Source organism: Amblyomma mixtum, chromosome 2 (genome assembly GCF_055824585.1).
Source record: "Amblyomma mixtum isolate Tamu chromosome 2, ASM5582458v1, whole genome shotgun sequence".
In the NCBI taxonomy this organism is placed as follows: domain Eukaryota; kingdom Metazoa; phylum Arthropoda; class Arachnida; order Ixodida; family Ixodidae; genus Amblyomma; species Amblyomma mixtum.
In genome coordinates, this window is record NC_143013.1 from 182245800 (window position 1) to 182270436 (window position 24637).

Consider the following 24637-nt stretch of genomic DNA (forward strand, 5'->3'; position numbering starts at 1 on the left):
ACACCTATACAGATGACGTGCGGTCTCAGCACCGCCAGGTGGTTCTCTTCCCATGCAGCGACAGGGCGGTGTCTTGAACCATTGTTTTGAGTGCTGGTGCTATCGGTTCCAACACGGAGAAAAGGTCACGCGAACAGGTAAAACTGCTGTTCTTTTCACGGGGTATTCTGAGGGCCTGTGGGAAAAGGCAGGTACTTGGAAATCGACGTTGCTTTTAATGTGCTCACACCGACATAATTCTACCGGCAAAAGAGAGAAGTGTTGCACCACTGATATTTCCACGCTTACCACTGACCCTCATTCAGCTCAAACAGAACCTTGTTCAGTGTGCCAGGTGGAGTCCTCTAGAAATGAAACATAATCTGTCTGGTCGGTGAACGTAGCATGCTAGAAGGGCAGTAAGTGCATGGCTTTTTGTTTGGCAGGTGTACGAAACAGCCTATTACGCGCGTCAACAATGTATAAAATTTCTACTGTTTGTAAATTTTCTTATGGTAACGCAGCTGCAAGAGGCGTAAATAAATTGTTAATCTTGTTTTCGATCTGTCCACAACCCGACCTGTAGTAAACAAAAAGAGCGCTTTATATGTATGATATCTTAGTACTGACTAAACTCCGACTTACTATTCTCGTCTACAGCGTAACTTTCTAAACTTTTTGCCATTAGTAATTACACTTTATTATCTTGTATGGTCATGTTGCTCAATAATCGCCAATCGCTCAATAATCTCCAATAACCACTGCGCCACCGCCAGGATGCAGAGCGCTGCGCTGCGATATACCTCACCAATGGCTGCATTCACCGTAGCCTCAGCCGGCACAAGCAGTTTTTGCCCGGAAATCCTTTGAATTGTTCTGGTAAAATAAATGTCATTCCACTCAACTGATTTGTAGCCAATGATGACGTTCGGTCAGTAAACACCCAATGGTCGAGTCGCTTCCCAAGGACGCTTGATAGCCACCGGTATATTTGAATGACTAATGAAAGATGGCCATATGGGGACGAAATGTACAATGTAAAATAGAAATATGTAAATGGAAACCAAAGCCGACTGCGCAACATAGAAAAAAATATATCACTTTATTTCCCTGTACAGATCACGCTCAGGTGCGCGACGAATTAAAGGTTGTGCCCTGAGTAGGCGTGCGTTAAGAGCACGCTGTGCGCAGGAACATGTTAACGACGACCAGCGCCCCATCATGTGAGCGTGCAGACCTGTGCCTTGCGATTGAACGTTTTGGAGCGCAGGTAAGGGTTGATGAAGCTTTGCACGAAGCTAGCCACACGCGTGAACACCATGGGGAATGCGGTGTCCCCGCATTTGAAAGGGCCGCCAGAGAGCACTCCCTGCAGGAACCACTGGCCGGCAACGTTCTGCATCAAGGGCGCCCCGCTGTCGCCCTGTAAAGAAAACGACGTTGGATTCAAGCACTTCCAGTAAAGTCTTTTTTAAGGTTGTGGTGCTTCTAATACCGGTCCTAATGAAACTTGTAATCCTACCCCAATAGAAAAAGGTGCCTGTTTTATCGCGTGAAGGGCACTGAGCATCATTAATCTATCCCAAGCTCTCTTCTCGCATCTTAATCGCAAGGTAAACCAAAGGTGATTTTCCAAGTCAAGTCTGTCTCTACTCCCAGCGCTCCCTGTTCATTAATGCGCACTATAATGGGTCAAGCAAGCTTCCACCAGTGATGGCCCCATAAAAGCTGTCATTATAAGGCCCACATAAATCGTATCATCAACAAAGCACTACCTAGAAAGCAACCTCCTTTTCCTCCACTGCCTGGACAATACTTTGTATAGACAGCAGAAGACCGCAGAAGTTTTTGGTAACAACGCAGTGAACCCCAACGAAGCATCCGTATGGAGGTACTGCTGCAAAAAAACAAAATTACGGCCTTGAGTTTGCCAACGGCAGCCACTATGCTCGCATAAGAAATCATTTACGGGGCTGTAAGCGCCAAATTAGAAAGCTCTAGGTAGAGCTTGCTTCATAAAAGCGCCAAAACGTAATGTGCTAAAAAAAGGAATGGATCTTTCAGCGCTGCCTTCTATTGGTCAATTACAGGGAACTTTCTGTTCGTGATAGCTTTGGGCGATTGAATCAGCAAAGCGGTGAGTCTCTTTCGTTCCTCTTGCAGTCATGCTGAAAGGGCGGATAATTTCTCAAAATCTCAAACCAGCAGAAGTATTTTGAGGTGGAACGTGAAGCTTATTTCGCGCTTGATCACTTCATGCGAGGCTGCCATTGTTTATTTCCACCTAGCCAGAGGAGATAGAGCCTAATACTCGGCTTTTAAAACCCTAATTATAATAAGGAGACGATGCGTCTTCAGGGGAGCGTAGTGCCTTATTTCGTTGAAAGCCCGTTCTACCAGTTCGTTATAAACTGCTTTGAACTGTACGGTCGAGTCTTTTTCCGCAAAAGGCCGCGTGTGCCTGATGTGTGCAAACTGTTGACAAAATGATATCAGCCGATAGAATGAACTCGAGAAAACTGGAAGAGATGGCTATAAATAAAGAAACAGGCGGCGCGCGAAGATGAAAAACCACTAAATATAAAAAGAATACAAATAAGCGAAAAAAGAGGCATCGCAAAAGCAGACCGTTCCCACATCCGCAAGCAGAAAGACTCCCCACAATCCACAGAGTGGACGATAAGCCGCAACGCGCACAATGTGTGATACAGGCGGATGTATACCACATGATATGGGCCTGCGAAAATAACAAATAGAAAAAACGTCAGAGCCAACGATTGAGCGATGCGAGGAAATGCTTCAAGAACAGGCAGCTTCGGGAGCAGCTCTGCATAAGAAGGTCGGCTTTGGCTCTGCTTCGTTCTGATGCGGCAAATCTTGCCTAGTTGGCCGATTCGTTTTGTCGTGGCGCGGTGATAAATAGAAATATCAATGGCCACTAGATATTGTTAAAAATCTGCTTTCGTGTACCAACGTTTTCAGGTGATGGAGCGGTATTGAACTTATTCATCCAATGGTACGCAAATGCAGGACCTATGATCAAAAGAAAATCGCCAGTATGAAGCATAGAGAAACTAGTCTTATTTAGTTTTGTTTTGCTTGCGCTTAGCGCCTACGAACTGCAGAGGCAGGGAGCTTAAAAGCGCGAATATCAAATCAGTGAAAAAAAAGACACGAACATTGCTAATAGAGCTGCCTCATTTTCCGTTGTTAGCTGCAGCTTTTTAAAAGTTCTCATTGGAATATATTAGACCATTATCGAACGGAAGGTGTCGGGAGACTTACGAAGGTCTAAAGAAAAAACCGAAGGGTGATCAACTCCGTTGATCAGTTGGAAATGTCAGAGCATTCTCCTCCACCTTGCCTTGATTTGTGCTATCGTTCTGTAGCCTCGTTGTGCTATCGTTCTGCAGCCTATCGTTCTCTGCTACTCAGACTCCTACCAGTACTTGTAACTTCGCTAAGCCACTATCATCACTGGAACATGTCGCTCTCATTTGTCACTGAAGTGTCCTTACCACGCTTCTATATTTTGAGCTTCATTATAACCGGTGCTTTGTCATAGCCGGTGTTTCAATAACTCCAATCTGTCATTAGAGCCGCCCTTATAGCAGGTTCCATGTGGAGGAAGGGCAAGTGGAAAGCGAAACCCCCAGATAAATGCCACCTGCATCAATTGGCCGGCGGAGGCTTCTCGCAGATGGCGACGCCAACGACGATGCGGTCGCCAGAGAGTCCTCGTCGTCATGATCCCTTAATGCTCTCGCATTTAAAAGGCCAGGTTTCTGTAATTCGCAACGCTGTGCGGCGTTGAGCAGTTGGCAGAGGAGGCCATAAAACCTGGAGGCTAAAAATCGTGCTAGCCTCTATGTCTACGTGTTGATAGGAGATATGAAAATGATTAAGGTGAAACCCTTTCCAGCAGGATAGCAATGACAGAAGGGAAATTGATTTTTATGATGTTACACTCGTATCACAATGCTAACAAGAAGATATCAAAACAGCTGTTACGCACCTCTTGCCTAATCGAAACTAAGGAGCGCCGGAACCTCATGCTGTTATAGTGTGCCATACGTTTAAATAAACATTTGATACCGCAGCTTTATTTTTGTCACTTCTGTAGCAACAGTTAGTAGTTAGTTGTCATAGTGCAGTACTGTACTATACTTTAAAGTCAGCGCTTGATACCGAAGTGCTGTCGAAGGAGCAAGAATGGCAGAGATGCCGCAGCGTACGCACTGCATCTCTACCATCGGCGTATGTGCTTTCAAACACGTGGGCTTGTGGTAAGGCATCAGAGCATGGCATGAGCCGTGGTGATTGTCTTGCAGTTGTGAAGTGACGGCCATGTATCTGCCGCTTTGAGAAGGCGTGAATATATGCAGGGATAAATTACAGGCTAGGAAGAGTTGTTAAGTTATTAATTAAATTATTGAAGACGCATCTAGGAGGCGGTAATCACTCTGGAGTCCTTATTATTCATTTACGGAAATATTACTGCATTATATGCGAAGTTTAAAGCAACACCATTCAATTATTGTCCTCACTAAAAATTCGTTCCATGCCTCCTTTTTCTGTGTTCATGTTTGCCTGGTAGCAAAACACACATTTATCTGTGAGAAAATTGCATTTTAAAATCTTCCCCTCAGTCGATACGTGTTTTTGACGTCTTTCTGGAAAAGGATAGGCTACCATCATTTTTGAAGTGAATTACGGTGGAACGTAGCCATTCTGACTAAAGCAGAAATGTCGGTGTTGAGAATGGCATTTTAATGCAAAAATAGACCGGCGGGTGTCGAACCTTTATTCTGTTTTTTTTTTTTAATGTTCTAGTCTATGCAATCCGAGTTTTTGGCCAGGACGATCCTTCTTTTTGAATAGAGCACGGTGTTATGCCCACTGAGGCCAACTACTATTTACCTTTAGTATCCCTGTTATTTCTGGATTACGACGGGCCGAGAGAAAGCTCCTTATCATGGTGGTAAATGCTAATGAAACGCGCAACTCTCTGAAAAGCTTTCCATCGACGGCACATCGACAGACACAAATCCTCTCCAGGTAGTGGGCCCCCGAATTTTTAAAATTAATGAAACGGGGCTTATTTAACTCGCCTGACCCTCCTCTGTCCATGCTACCAGCTGGTAAATGGCACAGCCACAAACCACACCGGTGCCCGACAGAAGTTTGGTATCGTTGGACGGCTTGTAATCAATCAAACAAGGGCCTCTTTTAGATTAGGAGGTCGCTGACCGAGGCATGAGTTTGTGGATGCCGAAATCGACAGAAAGCGCTTTCTATTCTCATAATTTTCGCCTACTGTGTCAGGAGGAGCACATTCCATTCCAAGACATCCCAATCTTGTCGGGTGGCTCTGTGGGAAACCTCATTTTTTTTAGGGTGGTTTAAGTGGTGTATGCATGTCGCGCCTTCTGTACAATGCTGACTGGCGTCAGATTATGGGAGTACAACATTTTGACTGCTACTAGCCGTCCTGTCTCTTCGAGTGCACTGTGGTGATGTCTGGTGCGTTTACACCCTTTCTACGATTTCACAACTTGCGCAGGCATGAAAAAGACACAAATAATCATGAATTAGACTTCCCATTGCGTGTCAATGCGGGCTTATTACGCTTTCGGTGCTCTTGCAGTAAATTTAGGCACACCCCGTAGCGGTTCTTATGCAGAAAGCTACGAGCCAACAGCTGTGAATGTTCAAAAAACGCCGCTTTGCTTTGTAAACACTGCAGAATGGTTTGGTTCATTGGGGTTTTACGTCCCAGAGCGACTCAGGCTATGAGAGACGCCGTAGTGAAAGGCTCCGGAAATTTCGACCACCTGCGGTTTTTTAACGTGCACTGACATCGCGCAGCACACGGGCCTCTAGAATTTCGTCTTCATCGAAATTCGGCCGCCACGGCCGGGATCGAACCTGCGTCTTTCGGGTCAGCAGTCGAGCGCCGTAACCACTGAGCCACCGTGGCGGGGCACTCCAGAATGAGCCGGAAAAAACCCTTAGCCACGCACTGCAATCTCGCTTTCAGAGCAAGCACATTACGGCTTGTTGAAATTCATTTAGAAGCCACAGGCAAACAAATAGTCCGCATGATCGCGAATGAGCATGCACGCTTTCATAGTTCCTGTACATTCACAAATTTCAAAATCCGATCGGAGCAGTGAGTAAAATCAATCCCTTGCAGCCGTCGCGCAATTCAGGCGGAGACCTTGCATTAAAGCTAGGGCAATCCAGCATAGGGACTATACAAGTAAAAAAGAAAAAAACATTACCTCGCATAGAGAGCCGTAGTCGTGCCCTGCGCATAACACCTCTTCCGGGAGACTGACATCGAAGTATCTGGCGCAACGGTGCTCGTTCATCACTTTCACCTTGAGCTCCCGCAGCATTCTTTTCGATCGATGGCTTTCTTTTCCTGAAAACAGCACCATGTAACAGATGTAACGTAGGCGCAACATTGAGGGAAGTTATGAGAACAACACTATTTGGGTGCAGACGGCTCCCGGAGCGTCGAAATTTTGAGGCACGTGAAGACACAGAAAGGACATGTAGTGATTCTTTCACCTTTTCAAACTTAAGTGCCTTTTAAAACACTGTGCCGCTCAGTGACTCTTGTGTTACCTGTTCAAAGAACACCGTGCGCAAGCAGATATCTTTCTATTTGCTATATTTGCTGAGGCCTGCATTATTCTGAGCCCAAGCAGAAATGTTATATTGCTTCGGCGGCTTCCTCTCCTAAACAATCAGGACGGTGCAGGAAATGTGCTTGCTGTAATTACTGCGAGGAAATGCGGCAGCCATCAGCATGATGACAGTGCATCCTATGGCGCGGGACGAGATGGGAGGGTTGCCTATAATGCGCAATGAGGTACGCCAATTGAATTATTGTTTCTCGGTCGTTTGCCTTAGAAATACATTAACAAAAATGTGCAAGGCGACATATATTTCACTGCCTGCTTCAGCCCTTTCCTCGCTCGAAAAAAAAAATAGGAAAGGAGAAGTTCAGGTAGCGGCAGTATACATGTATTTAATTCGGGGAAACTCCAAGAACTGGTTCGAGTTTGTAGCTTATAAGAGCTACGATGTCAAAGCCGGTATTTAGGAGAAGCCATCTGGTTCGAATAGCTCAATGGCAGGACAAATTTATTGGGCGTCTCTAGCCAAATGAGAAAATCTTTGGCGTTAAAAACACTACAGTTGTACTTACGCTTCATTACTGTCCAGCCTGTGGCGAAGGCTTCGGAGTCTGTCGGGAACTGTGCCTTTCTTTCAGGAAGGCACACCGGTCTTATGGTGCGCGTGAAGTTGACAGGATACGCCATCTTTATTATCGCAATGTCGTTCCCCTGCATTAAATAACATTAAAAATACAGTATTTTTACATCCAGCGCGAAGGAAGTATCAACTGAAGATGAAACATACCCCGTTGCAGTGAACAAAAGCTAGCCTGTTGTTTCTGAAGTTGCGCTCAGCCTATTTTGGAAATGCGTGAAGCGCGTGATGAATGGGATAGTAGTCAAACTGAAAAACACAAGACGAGGTATGCAACTCATTGTTGTGTGCGCTTCAAAACGCTTCCCTATCATGCGAAACAAGCTTTGCCGCAGGAGAACTAGACGTGAGAAAGACTTAGGAGACGTGAGAAGGACTTATGAATAACATAACAGGGGCGCTTATGTCTTAACCGATTTGAGCTTGAGCTTTTGCGGAGCTTTCTAGCATGCCGGAACGCATATTTCACGACATGGGAGCTAGTGCTTTATATTGATGCAAAACTTAAATACTAGGTTTGCTACGGTGGTTATGCGGCTGGGCTTGCCTTTTTGACAGCTCAGGAAACGTCCATGCTTTTACATTCCTTAACCAGGAGTTCCATTGCTTTATATTGATGCACAACTGAAATAATAGATTTTCTACGGAGGTTATGCGGCTAGGCTTGCCTTTTTGACAGCTCAGGAAACGTCCATGCTTTTACATTCCCTAACTAGGAGTTCCATCGCCCCCATTTACGCTACAATGAAATGTTGCTGGAAAGGCTGCAACTACTTATTAGCGCGATACCATTCAGAAACTCGTGTCCCGGAAAACCCGGCGTAATCTTCGGCTTCGTTGAGCGGGAGTGAAGAAACGTGGTATGCTCATAACGCAGTGATACCAAGTAGACGTGCCAGAGCGAGCTTTTAGCCTGGTTAACTCATGTTTTTTGCTTTGCTGGGTGGTCGGCATGTACGGCGAGATACTAGTTCGATAGCAGTATCAATGGATGAAGACGACGATGTGGAATGCACAGAGAGAGAGTGTGTTGCAGTTGAACACAAGACGTGATCAGCTGTGGCGATAGCATAGTGCCCTCCTGCAGGGGCCAGCGAAACTGATCTGTTTATGCAGCCACAGCTCAAATCTCGTTCGCGCTAAAATTTACTTCACCTATTTATTTATGTATTTATGTCTTGTTCAAGGTCACCCTCAATGTGAAGCTTGACACTAAATTGCTGAGCTGGTTAGACATCGTTGTGGCTTGGTTTAGTTTATTGGGGTTGAACGTCCCAAAGCGACTCAGGCTATGAGGGACGCCGTAGTGGAGGGCTGTGGAAATTTCGACCACCTGGGGTTCTTTAACGTGCACTGACATCGCACAGTACACGGGCCTCTAGAACTTCGCCTCCATTGAAATTCGGCCGCCGCGGCCGGGATCGAACCCGCGTCTTTCGGGTCAGCAGCCGAGCGCCGTAACCAGTGAGCCACCGCGGCTGGGCAGACATCGTTATGTATTAATTGGGCATTAAAATTCACGAAAAATCCCGTGACAAGCAACCTAGGAGGTAGGTGCCATCTAGGTCACGTGACCCTGAGACGTCGTCATAACCTGCCCAACCGACTGTGAGCAAACTGGGCACCTGCCAATTAATGAATTGTTGCGAGAGGTTGCTCGAGAACAGCAACCTGCGTCTCACCAGCTACACCGGCGGCAGCAACTGTCATTGCATGGCAGTGCCGCACGGCTTAAGGAGTGCACCACTGCACCAGGAATGGTATCAGGACTCCTAGTGTTCTTGTATATCCCCTACAGAGACTAGAGCTGCGCGAAGGTGCGCCATTTTGTTCCAAGGTCTGCGAAAAAGCCACTTCTCCTGTAGCAGCCCACGAGAAGGCAGTCAAGAGGCACCCCCTCTCATCCCCGGGGTGCTTCACAATATCCCTTCAGTCGGATAACAAAGCAGCCCGCGCTCAAGATTGGAGCGGCTGGCCCCATCCTTCTCTAAGTGCTTGCCTCACAATAGCCCCTCATTCAGATAACAAGGCAGACTGCGCGCAAGATGGGAGTTGCTCTCCCCCTTCGGCTGAAATGTTGGGTATGATTGGGGGCCCACGCAAATTGGGATAAAATTCGTCAGCCAGATCATGTGATCGCCGCTCCAAGCAGTGAAGCGAACGGCGCGGGGAACACAGTCGCGGAACTCTGCTTCCTACGGGAGGGTACATAGGAACACTAAAGACTCCCAGGGATCTATGAACGTTAAATAGAAAATGACCGATTGTGCATGTATGGTCATACTCTTATTGTGCTATTGCGTCATACCCTGGAAGCGGATCTTAAGTTTCCCCTGTAATTTTTTTTTTTTTGAAGTTAAGGACTTTTTCTCAAAAGTAATTTGTTTTATAACTTGCAGAGGGATCACAAAATGCGAACAGTTTACTACCTAACAGGAATTGCAAGGTTGTTGTTAGCAAAGGCCACATACGGAGCGATGCGGAAACCGAGATGGGGTGGCCGAATATAGGTTATAGTTGGGGTTAGAGAAAATGTACCTCAAGTCATTTCGTTAAAGTTAAAGTGGGCTTTCTGGGAAAGAGAAAAATCTGCTTGGTAGCTACAAAGAAAAGGAAATATTTGTGTGTTTCTTTCCACCGAGTTATTTATCGAGGCTGTGTCACGTAGCGACATTTGCTTTTTAACTGAATGTAAGGTTTTTGCGAATGTGCGTACTCTGATTGCCAATTCCTGACTACACTGCATTGGCAAATATTCTCCATCGCTGTTGTGCACTTACCGTTCCAGAGTAGTTTCGGTGAACGCATATCTCTTTTACGGGCATCGCAATTTCTCCGTGATCCAGCAGGCTTCTCCGCCATGATCCTAAGTGAACACGCATCGCGTCAGTGCTGACTTCACTGCAAAAAGGAGAAAATGGTCAACTCTGGCAAGCTGCAGCTCTTGAATATTGCTTAAAGATATCTTGCAGCATTTAATATTTGATGACATACGCGTTGTCCTAATTAATTACAAGACTGCATCAGCTACACAAGATAATATGGAAATAAAGTGCACAAAGCTCATGCTTAAATCATCTTTATGATCAAGCCTACCCTAATCCGAGGATATTCACTAGAAGAACTGAAGAGACCGGTTCGAACGATGAAGAGTAGTGTAGTCACGCCGTGGTGACCAACGTTTTTAGATCTACAAACGTTGGTGGTGACTTCAGTCCGGCAAACAGGAAAACAGCGAGAATGCCTTCTAAACGAAACTCTTTATTTGGGCTGACTTGCGCCGCAAAGAACTGAATGACTCGGCGGCGGCGTAGCAACATGCGAGCTCGGCGGTCATCGAACAGAATTCCCGATACTCTCGGCCGTGATGATTTTAAAGCTTATAGCGAACTTTCTAGATAAAGCACGGAAAGTTACTACAACATTCTGGTGCAAGGTAGAATCAGCTCTGCCTGGATGCGATCTATCGGGATAAATCTGGACGCGTATTGCATCACAAAAAAACAACAAAGCAACGTGCTGGAAGCTTCGACGAATAAACGAACACTACAAAAGATTCGGTGCAGTATTATATGTACGCTTTCTTTCTGTCTTTGCATTAGGGCCCATTTCAGCTCAAAAATACATCAAGCTCCATACAAAGCTTCGCTGATTGGTAGCTTTGCTTGTTGCTTAAGAATTTAACCAGCGCTTCCCGTTTCAGCTCAAAAATACATAAAGTTCCGTACAAAGCTTTGCTCATTGCTACCTTTCTTTGTTGCTTAAAAATTGTAATGACTTCTAATGCGCAGTGCAACCGAAAAAAATGCACTCCAGAAAATATTACTTGCGCCAGGACCACAGGCACTCGGTTCCCGCATGCCTAATCTCAGATTTTACACTTCAACCGCATGTTTCTCTATTTACGGCAGATTGCGTTGCGCTGTTTTCAGCGAATGAGAGAAATGTGTGCATTAACAGAAATAGTTTCACAGTTGATCTCCTATTTTACAACATTAGATGGCCAAAAGACAGCAGGAACATCCAAGTATTTTGAAAGAACATCAGTTTAGAGGGGAAAGAACCAGACTACTGTACGAGAAAAGCAAGAAAACACAACAATAGAAATTGCTGCGGGAATACTTGGAACACCAGCACAAATAACGCAGTGAACAGGCTCCCGAATTGAGGGACGTGGAGAAACCTCGGCACCGAAAATAAGTGCGGATGAAAGATCTATCTCGGGTGCTTGAAAACATTCTAACAGCGGTGACGTTGTCATCACGAAAGGGCATGATGATGGCAGGAATGTTCTGTAGTACCCGTGCGGATGTCTCTTCAGGAGATGGACTAAAACAATTACCACTTCAGCGCCTTTGGAGAGAGAAGTGATGTGATATAAAGCGCTCTTTTGACTTTAAGCGATTGCCTTGAGCCACAGTTAATTGAGCGCATTTGAACTGAAATAGCAATCATTTTAGCTAGAAAAATAATTTAAAATTTTACCAAATTTTTGATTTTATCTAAAGTTTCGTGGTCTCCTTGTGCTTCGAAAACTCAGGCTGCAATTGGATCAATTCAGAGGGCTGATATCGAGCACCAAAGTTACTGTTTGTTTACTCATTGCATTAAAAAGCACATAAACCATGCTTGAGGTGACTAATAGAACACACCATTTATACTGTCACAGAACAACATGGGGCTTTTGAGTAAGAAGACGCTTGTAAGCCTATCTTATCAATATAAAAGCAGAGGTCTATGACCAGTTCTTTCGATGTAGCGATCTTCCAATTTATGCTTAGAAACACTCCAGAAATATGTTGTTGTTGTGTTGTGTTTAATAGCGCATAAGCGACTAAGTCTATCATGCGCCACACTCCAGAAACATATGCCTGACAGTTCAGATTTGTAGCCTGCAAAAATTACTAGTGCGGAAATACAACATTGCTGGCAGCATGCGCTCAGTCAGTGTCCGCCATTGAGACGACAAACTGGGCCGAAAGCCGTCCGATTCAGAACGGGGTTAATTGCTCTCTACGCTTCGGCGTACTCGGTAGGCGTGCATGTAGGGCGCTGTCACGTATCCTTAACCATTGAGTAACGAACGCCCCTTACTTCTAGGCAAAATGTTTATCCCTTTAGACTGAACAGAGAGTATGTATGGCGGAAAATTTCAACGGTTATTTTTGTAGACTAACACCATAAATTAAGTTAGATGGGGTGGTATATCAAATTTGAGCGAAATACTTTGGCATTGCATCGATAGGGCGAGGAAGTATTGCTCGCTGCGGTGAGCGGCGGATTAGCCACATTGTTATTCCGCCGCAAACTGCCTGCTGAAGCTCGCCTGTTAGGTCATGCCAGGTGCTTTGATGCAGCACATTATTGTCGTCCATCCTCAGAAACAGGTCTATAAGAGATTCTTGGTTTTAAGGTGTAAAGAAGACGAACCATGCGATAGAGAAGCAAGAAGGTACCATTATATAAAGCTTACTCTCTCGCGCAGTGCCATGGACGTTTTCTAATCCCAAAAACTGTCCAGTATCAACCTGGATTTTTTACAGCAATCCTGATATTCGAAGTCTTTAAAGAGCACTGAGGAGAGTCCGTGAGCTCACCTATTATGAGCTTCCGTAGTACCAGCAGCGGAAAGGTAGACATAAGAAACTAATTCGTTAACCGTTCTAGTAAGAGGTCTGGGGAAAGTTTCAGAAGCAAAAACCAACTCTGCTCACTTTTTTCCACATCGCATTTCGTGCGTGGGTTTACAGCATCAACTACCCCTTATACCTTCTGAATTGTGCAGTCGGTTAAAAGGGCTTTGATTACGTATATTCTTAGAAGGCAATCCCTCAGCCGTGCGCTGGAACGCCTAGATCCACGCCCACGGACGAAAATGAAGATTCTCGGCCACTGGCCGCGGCGATCTTCGGCGGTGAAGGCCCACAAGGCACTGCTAAGCTTCTTGCGGACTTCTGGCCTGCACGATAGGTTGTTACTTCAACGAACACTGACTTTTTAGAGTGACTTCAATTTTCGGTTACTCGCCTTTCTCTTTCGTCTTTTTATCCCCTCACCCCCTCCCCCCGTGTAGGGTAGCAAACCGATTACTATTCCGGTTAATCTCCCTGCCTTTCCTCTTCTACCTCCTCCTCCTCACGTGTGTTGAAGGAAATTAATAGAACGTATAGCGTTCGCTGCGTGTAGCTTAATGTCCAAGTGTGCCTTGTCTGCAGATAGCAGTTGCACGGCTTGTGTTCAAGGCACACGAGTATACTCACTCGACGCAGTGTGCCGCTGTGAGGACGTGTTGATCTGTTATGAGCGCTGCGCCGCAGTACTGCTCCGGCCGGAACCTTGAGCTGGTGTGTATGGCCGCGTTCCAAGGCCACCGGACAGGCGCCACCTCCTCTGATGCGTCAAAGATGTAGTAGTCGCTCCTCTTCACCTGCGCGGTGCCGCACAATGGATCTGCCAATAATTTCGAAACGACTGGTATCAGCAAGTGAAGATTTCACTTTTCACTTTATTACGATCCATTCGGTGCTTGTTAAAATTGGGCACGACTAAGGTGCTCGCCAGAATACCTAGCTCTGCCTCATGAAACTTTTTCTTTGGCGACGACATAAGCTTGTTAGTATCACCTGCTGATTTGTCTTCATTTTTTCTCCCAGCCACCTTCAATTATTCGCTCATGCCGATATCTCTAGGCGTTCATAGAAGGTGAAATTTTCACAGCAGGAATTTTGTCCTTGGCTTGCTGGCTGCGAATTGGAAACGTTGTTTATTGTTCACACTTTTTTTTTCTCTCGATTTCCTTGTACTTTTCTCAGCTTGGGCACCCCTGCTGAGACAACACCCAGTGTTCCGTCTGCTGCTGTCGGTAGCCAGCTGCTGAGGCATTCCATCACCTTCTCTGGTTTCTCCTAATGGCTTCCATCAGATGTTGCCGCTGAGGTCCTTCTGCCGCCTTTAAAATGGCCATACGAAACCGTGTTACTGTGTCTCTAATTTTCAGTGTTAAAGTAGAATCTGTTTTCACTCTTCTGCTCTGGCAGTTTCAGGTTTTCATTCTTTCATGTTTCATTGGTCTAAGCTGGCGACAACTCCTTTAGATGCGCGCTCCCTTAGCTTTTAATTCTGCCTTTTCCTACCTCATCAAGGAGCCTATAAAGATGGTGTGGCGAAAGCGGCTCACATTCACTCGGGAGAGTGTGGCTCGCCTGCAGGAGCTTGCGACAATGAAGTGCACGTCGCTAAACAGCCATTATTTGATAACCTTTACTCCTCGCTTTTCTTTATGGCTGCCATGTTTAGCGTCTTGAACACTAGTTTGCTCTTCCCGGGAAGTAAACTGGGAAGGCTAAAGTGATTTATTTATTTGACTTGAAAATAAAATGTCCTGAAATTAAAGTACAGCCGCTGCGACCCGGATACACGACACGTCTTAGACAGGGCTCTGCACGTGGTGGCCAGTATACAATCACCTCCGCCACCACTGACCTCTTCCTCTCATAACACCACTGAGTGTTATGCTGTTATGCGGCTAAAATCAAGACTTCACCAAGTATTTCAAACCGTTGTTTCTCAGTATTTTAAATATAGAGAAACTTATATAGAGATGCTTGTCAGAGCTCAGCCAACCATCTGCTTGTGTAGGAGTCGTGTGACGTGGCCTCGGTAGCTGAGGCCTTAGACAACAGATAAAGTGGTCGGTTAGAGATAGCGACCAGTGTAAAAACCTTTGCGTGTGCCATCTCAACAGCGAATAGCGGAACAGTCGCGCAAGAATGCAGTGAAGAGAAATGAGGACATGCAGGTTTCTCAGACCTTGCCATAAGCTAGTTGTATTTACAACAGGGAGCATTTCTTCCGAACCTTTGTTCAGCACTTTGTTTTGCCTCCACGCATGAAGTACCGGCACCCTGCTTCACTGCAAGTCCACATGGCTTTACCCAGAGAACAATGTTAGCCACCAATACTTCCGCCAGTGCCTTGAAATCTAGCGTTAAAAGTGGCAGATAATAATTAGGGCGTGCAAATTTGTGCGGTCTAGGCGTGGGCTTCCCGACCGGCCTGGAGCCATCTTGGTTTAGTCGGAGCAGAGCAGCATGTCAAATGCCAGGTTAGGGGTAAATAACCCATTGCAGGCGCTCTCTTGCCGCCTTAAGCGCTGTTTACGGCAGCAAGCGACCAAGGACAGCAAAGTGATCATTCATAACAAAAAGTGAGACCGAAAGTGGAGAACCTATCGCAAAGCCTAGAATTCGGGTGGATACCGAAAGACAACAAAGTAAAGCCAGACTTGACACTACAGCTCTAGGGTACACAGGGTTAGTGCGTGCGTATGCTATAATGTAAAGACGGCATTGTTCCAAGTATCCTGATCACTTGCAACATGAAGAGAACGTATGTACAGTGGGAAATTTTTCGGTGACCAAGGGAACACTTGGTTTGATAGCTACCTCGTCCACTTTCTCTCCCCATTGTGCCTAAAACATTCATTGTTTGTTTTGTCGTTTCCATATGAATATTCGCTTTCTCAAGCATGCTGCTTCGGCCAGTGCCGTCATGATTATATCGGCTATGGCACACACTCTTGCGCATAGTACATCCATTTTCTAAACTGTCGAATCTAAAGCGGACACAAAAAAAAATGGAGGAGGCACTTAAACTCCTCCTTTAGGTAACAATCCGATAGATTTTCTGGGTTAACGCCGATATAAAGCCCAGCTTAAAGGAGTATAGGCACCTAATTTTGGTGGCATGTTTTCTGCTTTTTATTGATGCGAAAGAGAGGACTATGCATCAAACACCGTTTGATGTTGGCTTACGACCGATAAATAATTTGTAACCAAATTTCTCTGCCATCCTGTTTCGGTTTCAACAGCCGAACGATGGCTGTGACGACAAAGAGGGGCTATAGCTGACGTGAAGCATGTAAAAGCTGCGATATAATCGCTGCTTCATGATTTTATTCACCACAGTGCTGAGACCAGCCTTCGATAAGAGCCATAATGACAACGTACCTAGAAGCACCGTTTAAATTGCATTTTTTCATGACTCACGTGACCTATAACCTCCCTCTGATGTCACTGCCCTCGGTCGGCTGTTGAAACCGAAACGTAAACAGCACTAAAAAGAAATTCGATTATAAACTATTTAGGGGTGGTAGGCGAATACCATGCCTTGGGCCTCATAACAAAGAAGAAAACAAGAACCCAAAAGTTAGTACACAAACGCTATCGCGTTGAAAACAGAGAAACAAAATATAAGCACGTGTCAGAACAGCACATCGACAAGCCAGAAGTGGGAATAAATAGAGTAATGTGAGAACAGGGCAATAAAAAAAAAACATGCTTAAGGCAAAATCGACGCATCGCAATACAGCTGCAATGTTCGGGTCCGGTAACGGGCTTATAGGTGGCTGGTACAGAACAACGCACAGCGCTCGACCAAAATTCTTGAGCTGTTCACGTCATTCTCAGGGGGCATGATTTCACGCAGCACTTTCAGCGGTTGCCGCAGCTTGTGGCCTGCATGCAGCGCTGACATGGAAGCACCCTGCACCCAAATAAGTGGGTGGTAGCAAGCGGTCTTTCATCTTTAAAGCACTTGACTCCTTTCCTAACACTTTTTTAACCTCTTATAGCCAGCAACTTTCAGAAAAAAATAAAAACAGCATAGCATGAAATATTGCACTAAAGAATGATATTTGTCTACCAGTGAGAAAAATTGGAGGCGGGTTCACATAGTTTCCTTTGCAACAAGTTTTGCAGAAAGGTGTCTTTTTTTTGCGGATAACAGCGCATTTTACATAGGCCAATTATAAGAATTGATTCCTCTAAGCCAAACATACACTGGCATTAACGCAGAACATTGTTTATGCACCATTCGTTACGGCAGACTGTGGGAACTAAAACAACAGCTAAACAACACTGAATAAACAACTTCCATGGCGTACGCTCGGAATGGGAACTGTGGTTCTTTGCCCACGCTCTTTTATTATATGTGAGGCACGTTTATACTGCAGAAGAACTTATGCTAGTTAACTTATGCTAGTTATGCTACTTAACATTCGCGTGTCCCCTAATTTCTTAACACTAGCAGAAGAGCGATAGGCATCAAGGCAGCGGCTATGCCTTCCTGGGCACTCCGGCATTGAAAAACCAGCACAACAAGAGTAACCTGGACATTGCTTTACATTTACATAATCGTGTGAAGGAAGCCTTTTATAATTTAGATAAGATCGCGAAACATTCGCCCAATTGTTTTACATGTACGGCAAAAAGAAATATACCAGTGCTGACCGCCCCTGTACAGATGAAATAAAGCTTGTTTCTTACAGTACACATATACTGTTGAAAACCTCCAAACGCCAGCACCCATGCACTTTGGGAGAACGCCACCTGATTATACTGAATATAGCGTGCTCTTTCAGAGCCGCTGTATTATGTCCGTATTTTCGCTGAAAATGGAGGCCTTGACGATCATGCTCAGGAGCTAAAAAGGCCTTTGTGTAAACAATACTTTTGGACTACTGTCTACGATGCTACTCGCTCGTGTACCCGTCTGCCAACGCTGAACTGTCGGGCACTGTTCTCTTTTACCGATGTTCTGCTTTAAACCGTTAGTATTTGGTGGGACATGGCGAAAACTGTCCGGCCGCGTCGGCGTCTTTGTGAAGCCGCCACCTGGTAGGTGGTGTCTAGGGGGACTTGCCCCTCGCCGCACGGCACCTGCCAACTGTTCTCCTCTCCACTTGTAGGCGAGAGGAGGAGACGCCAGACAAAGAATGATAGAACGAAAATGAAAGTTACTATAGTTTAATACAACAAAAACATAAAGCGGCAGATGGCCCTCAAATCCAGACAATGGCGTTGACCTATTCTCTCCGTTGACCGGTCTTCTTCGAACTGCTAGCGTGGAATCGTACGAGGTAATGATTACTGTGGTTTCACCACTGCTTAATCGGATTAAATTCCGCGTGTCATGAAAATAGGCAGACGCCATTGCCTGTAGGGCCTCCTTTGAAGGGCATCTACCGCTTCGTTCTTCAGTTTTGTCCGACCATAAAAAGAAAATGACTCGGACAACCGCATGCTTATGTGCAAAATATATGGCCTCCCGGAGACCGATCTGCGCGAAATTGAAGCTTCCGGGAGCTGCGGCCTCCTCGCGTAGCACGGAAAGAGCAACCTGGGTCCCAAAATAAGACCCACCTGTCTCTGTGTTTGAAACAGCCACCTGTCATTGCTGTGGGGTGTCACTTAAGCCGCCAAGCAAAATCGCTGGTACAGGTACGAAGTCTAGCCATGTTCTATGAAAGTGACACCCTTTGTGCAGTTGCGTAGTCGCAATTGGAATAGAACGAAAGTGGAAATAGACTGCGGAATGACAGACAAGGAACTTATAATTGAAATAAAGTTATAACCGGAATAGACCGGTGGCTAAAAAGAGCACGCTATCGCATTCCGTGCGCACGAATCAAATTGATCACCCCTCATTTTTCCCTGCGCTTTTCTGTACTAGTACTGATTTTCTTGCTTGCTATTTTGTCATAGCGGTGTTTTTTCCTGCGCTGGTTTGTCGCCATGCTGTACTCGCCGGCGCCGTTTTTTGTTTGTGCTTGTTTTTGTGGTCTTTTTGATTCTTTGCTGATTTTTGATGTCATGTCGCGTATACTGCCAACGACATTGCCATCCTTATCTGTTATTGCGTACATCTATTTCCTCCAATGCGTAATTTTCTCTTTCTCTTTTCTCTTTCCACAGGTTTGCAAGTTAGCCTTCAATAAAGAAGCACGCAAGTCGCGACTTACTCCTGAGGAGATATCCCGCGGGTGGTTTTCACTGCACTGGCGACACTTATTTATGACGCCGTCTAGAAGGAAACGAATCGCACAGGCAAGGTAAATGACGAGGACACTAGAAAGATGTTGCTCATGAGGAGCGTAATGAGAAAATGATACTAATCGCAAAGCAGGCCCGGCGCTTCAGGGTGTTATCGCTGCGTCGGTGTACGGGGAACCCACGGACACACAATGTGCGTCGCGCGGCAGAAACGGTTGCGTGCCGATGTGAAACAACCTGACGCCAATGATACGAAGCAGGTGACACCGCCGTAAGGCATATGCTAAGTTTTTCTACCTGGAATAAAGTTTTCCAGAAGCTTAGGTACAGCAGGTGCCACCTGTTCGCTAAGAAACGACAAAAAAACCTGTATATTAGCTTTCTAGACCTTTTTTGGTCATTTGAGTTACACAGTTACTGAATTTCGACGGTTTAATACACGTGCACAATGTATTTTTGTTTCACCGTACGCCATAACGCCAAAAAATACTGACTTTAGCGCAGGTGAAAGTGTAAGTTGGAAGTTTTTGTCTGAGTTAGGTCTGGTGGTGGGTCCAGGGCAATCCAGGGGCCTTTTGTGGATGGGGTCGAATACACGTAAGAAGGACGAGAACTACAATGAACTGAAGTACATTGTGAAAAACTGATGCGAAAATTGGCACGCACTATAAGGAACTGAATCCAAGTGACAATGAAAAAAGTAATCAATAACATGAACAAAATTTCGCTCAAAGAAGCAGCGCATAACTTGGCGTGGCACGTACGGAGAACACCGATGCCTATCTGTAAAGTTACTGCCCGCAGTTGGCTACATCACTACAAATGTTGACTACATCGTGCCGAAATAAAGCCACTTTCGAGAAGCTTGCAGGCAAAGCAACCTCTCCAACCTCCACGTAACTTGTTGAAATAGCCAAAATTTGTAGAGCCACAGCGCCAAGGGTAAACGCATTTTGGAAATTTTAAGCGCTAGCATGTATATTGGCTTATTGGTTATGGTGGTTTTAACGTCCCAAAGCGACTCATGCTATAAAGCAAACCGTAGTGAAGGGCTCTGGAAATATCGACCACCGGGAGTTCATCAACGTGCATTTATATTGCTTACAGTGGGCTACACGCCTCTCAACAAATAAGGAGATTAACAGCAATAGTTGAAAAGTGAACAGCTCAGTATTATTTAAACAACCTGCACTAGTGCGTCTTAGGTGTATTTGGACGTACTAAACAGGTGACAATGTTATGCCGAAAACAATCGCTCTTATAGCTCAAAAAGGTTATTTTTAAAAATTATATAAAGTCTTAGGGAAAGCACCCTGTTATCCCGACTGTTTTTAACCGCCTTCCCGACAGCTAGGTTGCAGTCGAATCGAAGCCCAAGCTCAAGAGATTTGTTAAAAACCTAAACTGCTCTATTTTTCAGTCTACTATGGCCAGCCAAACTGCATGAATGAAATCTTTCTCTTATACTCGCTTGTAATTTTTTCTTTGTTTTGTCTTGTACTCATCGTCAATCAACCTCCTATAAAGCGGTGTAGCCGTCCTCAAAGAACTTCCTACAAATTTGTGTTATGTTGATATGTCTTAAACAGCACATGGATTCTTTTCTTGTTATGTTGCAACTGTGTCTACATATCAGACTATAAGTCTGCACCTGAAATGGTTTTATTTTGGTCTAAGTCCAATAAGCCTCACGTTGGCTTTGACGGGTCTGCCTCATATTGAAAATGTATGTGAAGTTTATGCAATAAACATTATCAGTATTGTTTTTAGTTTCTTATTGATATTATTATTATTATCATTGATCTACATATCCTAGCCTATCCCTAGCGTACCATCTAAAGTAAACGCATGTATTCCAGCGATTCTCTGAACAGCTGCAATCGCAATGTGTGCATGCTCGCTCTCTTGTTAAGAACGGTCGGAGTTACTTGTAAGCTATAACACTCAAATGCAGACCTGACAGAGTTCTTTGAATGTCTTTTAAATGTTTAATGCTTTATTTTTTTTTAGGGGCGGGGAGGGGGGGGGGGAGGGTGTACGGGTCCCATAGTACTAAGCTGCACTGAAGAATAGGCTTATCACATCCTTTCTACGCTAAAAGTCGGAATTCTGGTGCAAACTGTCTTAGCGATCTTCTCAAGTAATCGAGCTTGTGCTTCGCCTTTCTCGCAATATGCGAAATAAGTTCTTTCAATATCATGTCCTTTGAAGTTATGAGGCCTAAACGTTTTATAATTAATAGGCTATTCGAATATTACTATAATAACAATAATAAGTTGAATATAGACTATTATAGATAATAGACTATTCCCACTTATGTAAAGAAATTATATAGTGCGCTGTTTTTGTGCGCTAGACATAGCGACTGTTTTTTTTTTGCGAAAATAGACATCTGTCATGTGGTGCTCCGCGCTTCTACCTTGGCTAAGGGATAATTCAAATAGCCTGGTCATTTAAGTGAGTAAGTTCTTTATATGTATGCAGTCTTTGCAAATAATCCTATTTTAATATACACTTCTATTACGTCATCAGTGATAATGAGGTATTGGGGCACAGATGGTATCTCGCACGCAAATCATTTCGGAAGAGTCCGTTCTTTGTTAATAGCTTCTGCAGCGTTAGCGGTACTATACTGAGTTCCGGTAGCCGCAAAAAGAGTAAAACGGGCCATATGAACGGAACAATAGGGCTGGGTTGTTTACATCAGCAGTTTCTGCAGATTTTTTTTTTACCAGAAAAGCTTTTTTTAAGCAACAGTACGTGATATACAAGTTAGAAATTAAAACAGACAGATTGGATTAGTTCTGTCAGTAATTTTTGCGCCCTTTTAAACCAACGCATAGTGAATGGCAGTCCGATCTCAATGGCCCTTGAAGTTGAAATCGCCATGTAAAAGCACCGTGTGACAATCGAATGACTGCCATTATCTTCGATGGTCATTCATTACGGGATATTGAAACTACCGGCATATCAGTGGCTTAACGGGGATTCTGAATGTTTAGATTTTAAAGAACGAAACAAGTAAAGTAGCCACTTTCAGCAATTGCGTGGTCACATCCGTGGAACAAATAAACAGAAATATGAAATGCCCACGACCAAATGAGCTGCGCACTTCGTCAGGTTGATTGTAACACGAATGATGTAATGCGAATAGCCTATGTCACTCAACGTGGCGACCTTCAACCAATCCTTGAGCTTGTCCTCGCCGAATGCTTCTTCTGTCTACTGTGCTCACTGTTTAATTGCGCTGCCTGCTTGTATAGATGTGCCACCAACGGCGCTTTATGTTTGGACAGTTAGCTGAAGCTTCCGCAACCACTGGTTAAAGTTGCGCACCAGCCTAATTTATATACCAAATACCCTGCATTTATTAATTACTGACGTGCGTCCTTGCAACCGTCCTTATATTATCAAGGCTCTTCGTTCCCGTAGACCGGCGACAACGTTTGAGACATTGCTAACGGCTGTATGCAGTATGAATGAAAGTAAGTTGCCTGAGCAAATACGCAGCGCTTATTAAGATGATTGAGCGGCCGTGTCACATTACCTCTATAGTAGCTACGCGTGGTGGCGCGCCGACTGTGAGGTCGGTGTAAGTTAATTAGACCTCTTACTACCACGATTATCAGGACATTCAATGCTGCTCGCCATCACGACGTCTCGACCTTTTGAAAACTGATTAGGTTACTTACCATTGCTTGTCCATGCAACCGTGGAGGCGACTGCCAAGACGAGGTTTAAGCCGGCTTCCATATCGCAGTGGATGCCGCAGAAATGAGTGCCGAGGTAGGCGATTGGCGGCCAATGCTATTAGCGCCTCCGACTTGGCCTCCTTTCGCGACGCAGCAAGCGACCTTGAGAAACAAGCTGCTGCGATGGTCAAGCAGCGTTTAGCGCCGTACACGTGGCTAAGAGCGAGGTGGTCGTCTTTTATATTAATTGCTTTACCTTCCCCGCCAATTAAATGGGGCGAGAGGGTGGGGCTAGAGAAGAGAGTGCGGGGCTTGGTGTCTCTTGCCTGCTGTTCTTGCTTGTACTTTTTGATTCCTTGTTGCTTGCACTGTTGGAAACGTGTTCAAAGAACACATGGAATGCTGCTTCACTACAGGTTGACCCTGCATGTTGGTACGCACATACGCCTCCCCTGCGAAAGTGCGGATACCGTTGGGCCTCTCGGGTTACTTCGTTTTTCTTTCGAACGACCGGGAAGGGGGGGGGGGGGGGGGGTGAGGGGTAATTGCACACCGTTTCTCGTCGTTACCGAAGACAAATGATGTTTCGAAGTGCCGCCTGTTACGCCCTGTTTTTCTTTTTGTTTGCTTCCTCTTCTTGCACGCCAACCGTAATGTTTATTCCGGTTCGCCTCACATTCTCCATAGGAAGCAGTCATGAATCAGCGCACCCTATGACGTTCGCGAGCACGGCATACCAAAGGCAGTGGGCATGCGATCCAGTTACGGTAGCTTTCAGCCTGATTAGCAACTGCATGCATTACCAGCGGTACAGGAACGCGGAGCTTCCGCACTTCGTTCGAAAAATTTCTTTCGTTTAAGCATCCCCGAATTGGCAGCGTGTGGGCAATCCAGAGAGCACATGAACTGAACCGTGAAGATTGCTCGTTACTTTGACATTGCGTAAGCAGTCATTTCAGACTACACAAAGACAAGCATGGACACAATTTTTAACCAACGGATTTTTGCCTTTAAACTTTTATTTTTCGTTTTTTTTTTCCTGCCTGCGCACGTGTCGAAGTGTGTGGGTAGAGATTCAGGAGACACTACACTTCCTTGTTCTGGTAAGAGCCGTCTCCATGGGCGCACGGGTAGCATCCTTCTTTAATGCGTAAAGGGAGGCAGAATCGGGGGCCCACACTCTCCAGCGTCCGACGTTTGCTGGCCGCTGCTTTTTGACTCCATAAAAACATCTATTTATCTAACTGGCTGTGCTCACAGCATTTGCTCTTGTCTTGCAGCCAAACATTGCAGCGTAACGGAATATAAAGGCAGCACATGCATGAAGGTATCGGCGCTGCGTCATGCGTGTTTTATGATCGTCTTTAGATGGGCTGTGATGCTTCACTTTTAACCAGTTCTGAATTAAACAGCAAAGCTTGGTTTTAGTATTTGGTTTTAGGGGGTTGAACATCCTAAAGAGCCTCAGGCTATGGGGAACGCCGTATTGGAGTGCTCTCAATAGTATCGATCACCTGGAGTTCATTAATGTGCACCAATGAAGGAAAGTACATGTGCCTTTATAGACTTCCCCTCCATAGATTAGCGACAACTGAGGCAGGAATCGAACCCGCGTCTTTCGGTTTAGCAGCCGAGCCCCATAAGCACTGAACCATTGCGACAGCTTAAAAGTTCTTTTTGTGCACAGCTATATCAAAATGTGGAGAGAACGTTCATCACTAGGCGCGCTAGTTTACGCGTATCTTAAAACTTAGAAAAAGCACAAAGACACACGGGCGACCCTGAAGAATCGCACAATAAGGTGGACTCATCATTCCAACTCAGTTGTGTGCTTAGTCAAAAATGAGCCCC

The 24637-nt window shown here is 45.2% G+C and overlaps 1 protein-coding gene and 1 long non-coding RNA gene across 2 annotated transcripts; one reads left to right on the top strand and one right to left on the bottom strand.

Annotated features, from left to right (window-relative positions):
* Positions 1-23: 23 nt before the first annotated feature.
* On the top strand, positions 24-19062 carry LOC149361758 (uncharacterized). The gene is made up of 3 exons (XR_016288972.1): positions 24-137; positions 2070-2116; positions 19017-19062. It is a non-coding gene; the product is annotated as an uncharacterized LOC149361758 (long non-coding RNA).
* Positions 1072-23251, bottom strand: LOC149361759 (chymotrypsin-like elastase family member 2A). Its single transcript, XM_089572801.1, has 6 exons — positions 22787-23251; positions 13524-13713; positions 10044-10164; positions 7199-7337; positions 6264-6406; positions 1072-1402 (listed from the first exon to the last, which is right to left on the bottom strand). The coding sequence occupies exons 1-6, from the start codon at positions 22845-22847 to the stop codon at positions 1199-1201; spliced, it is 858 nt and encodes a 285-aa protein (XP_089428927.1). The 5' UTR covers positions 22848-23251; the 3' UTR covers positions 1072-1198.
* Positions 23252-24637: the final 1386 nt, after the last annotated feature.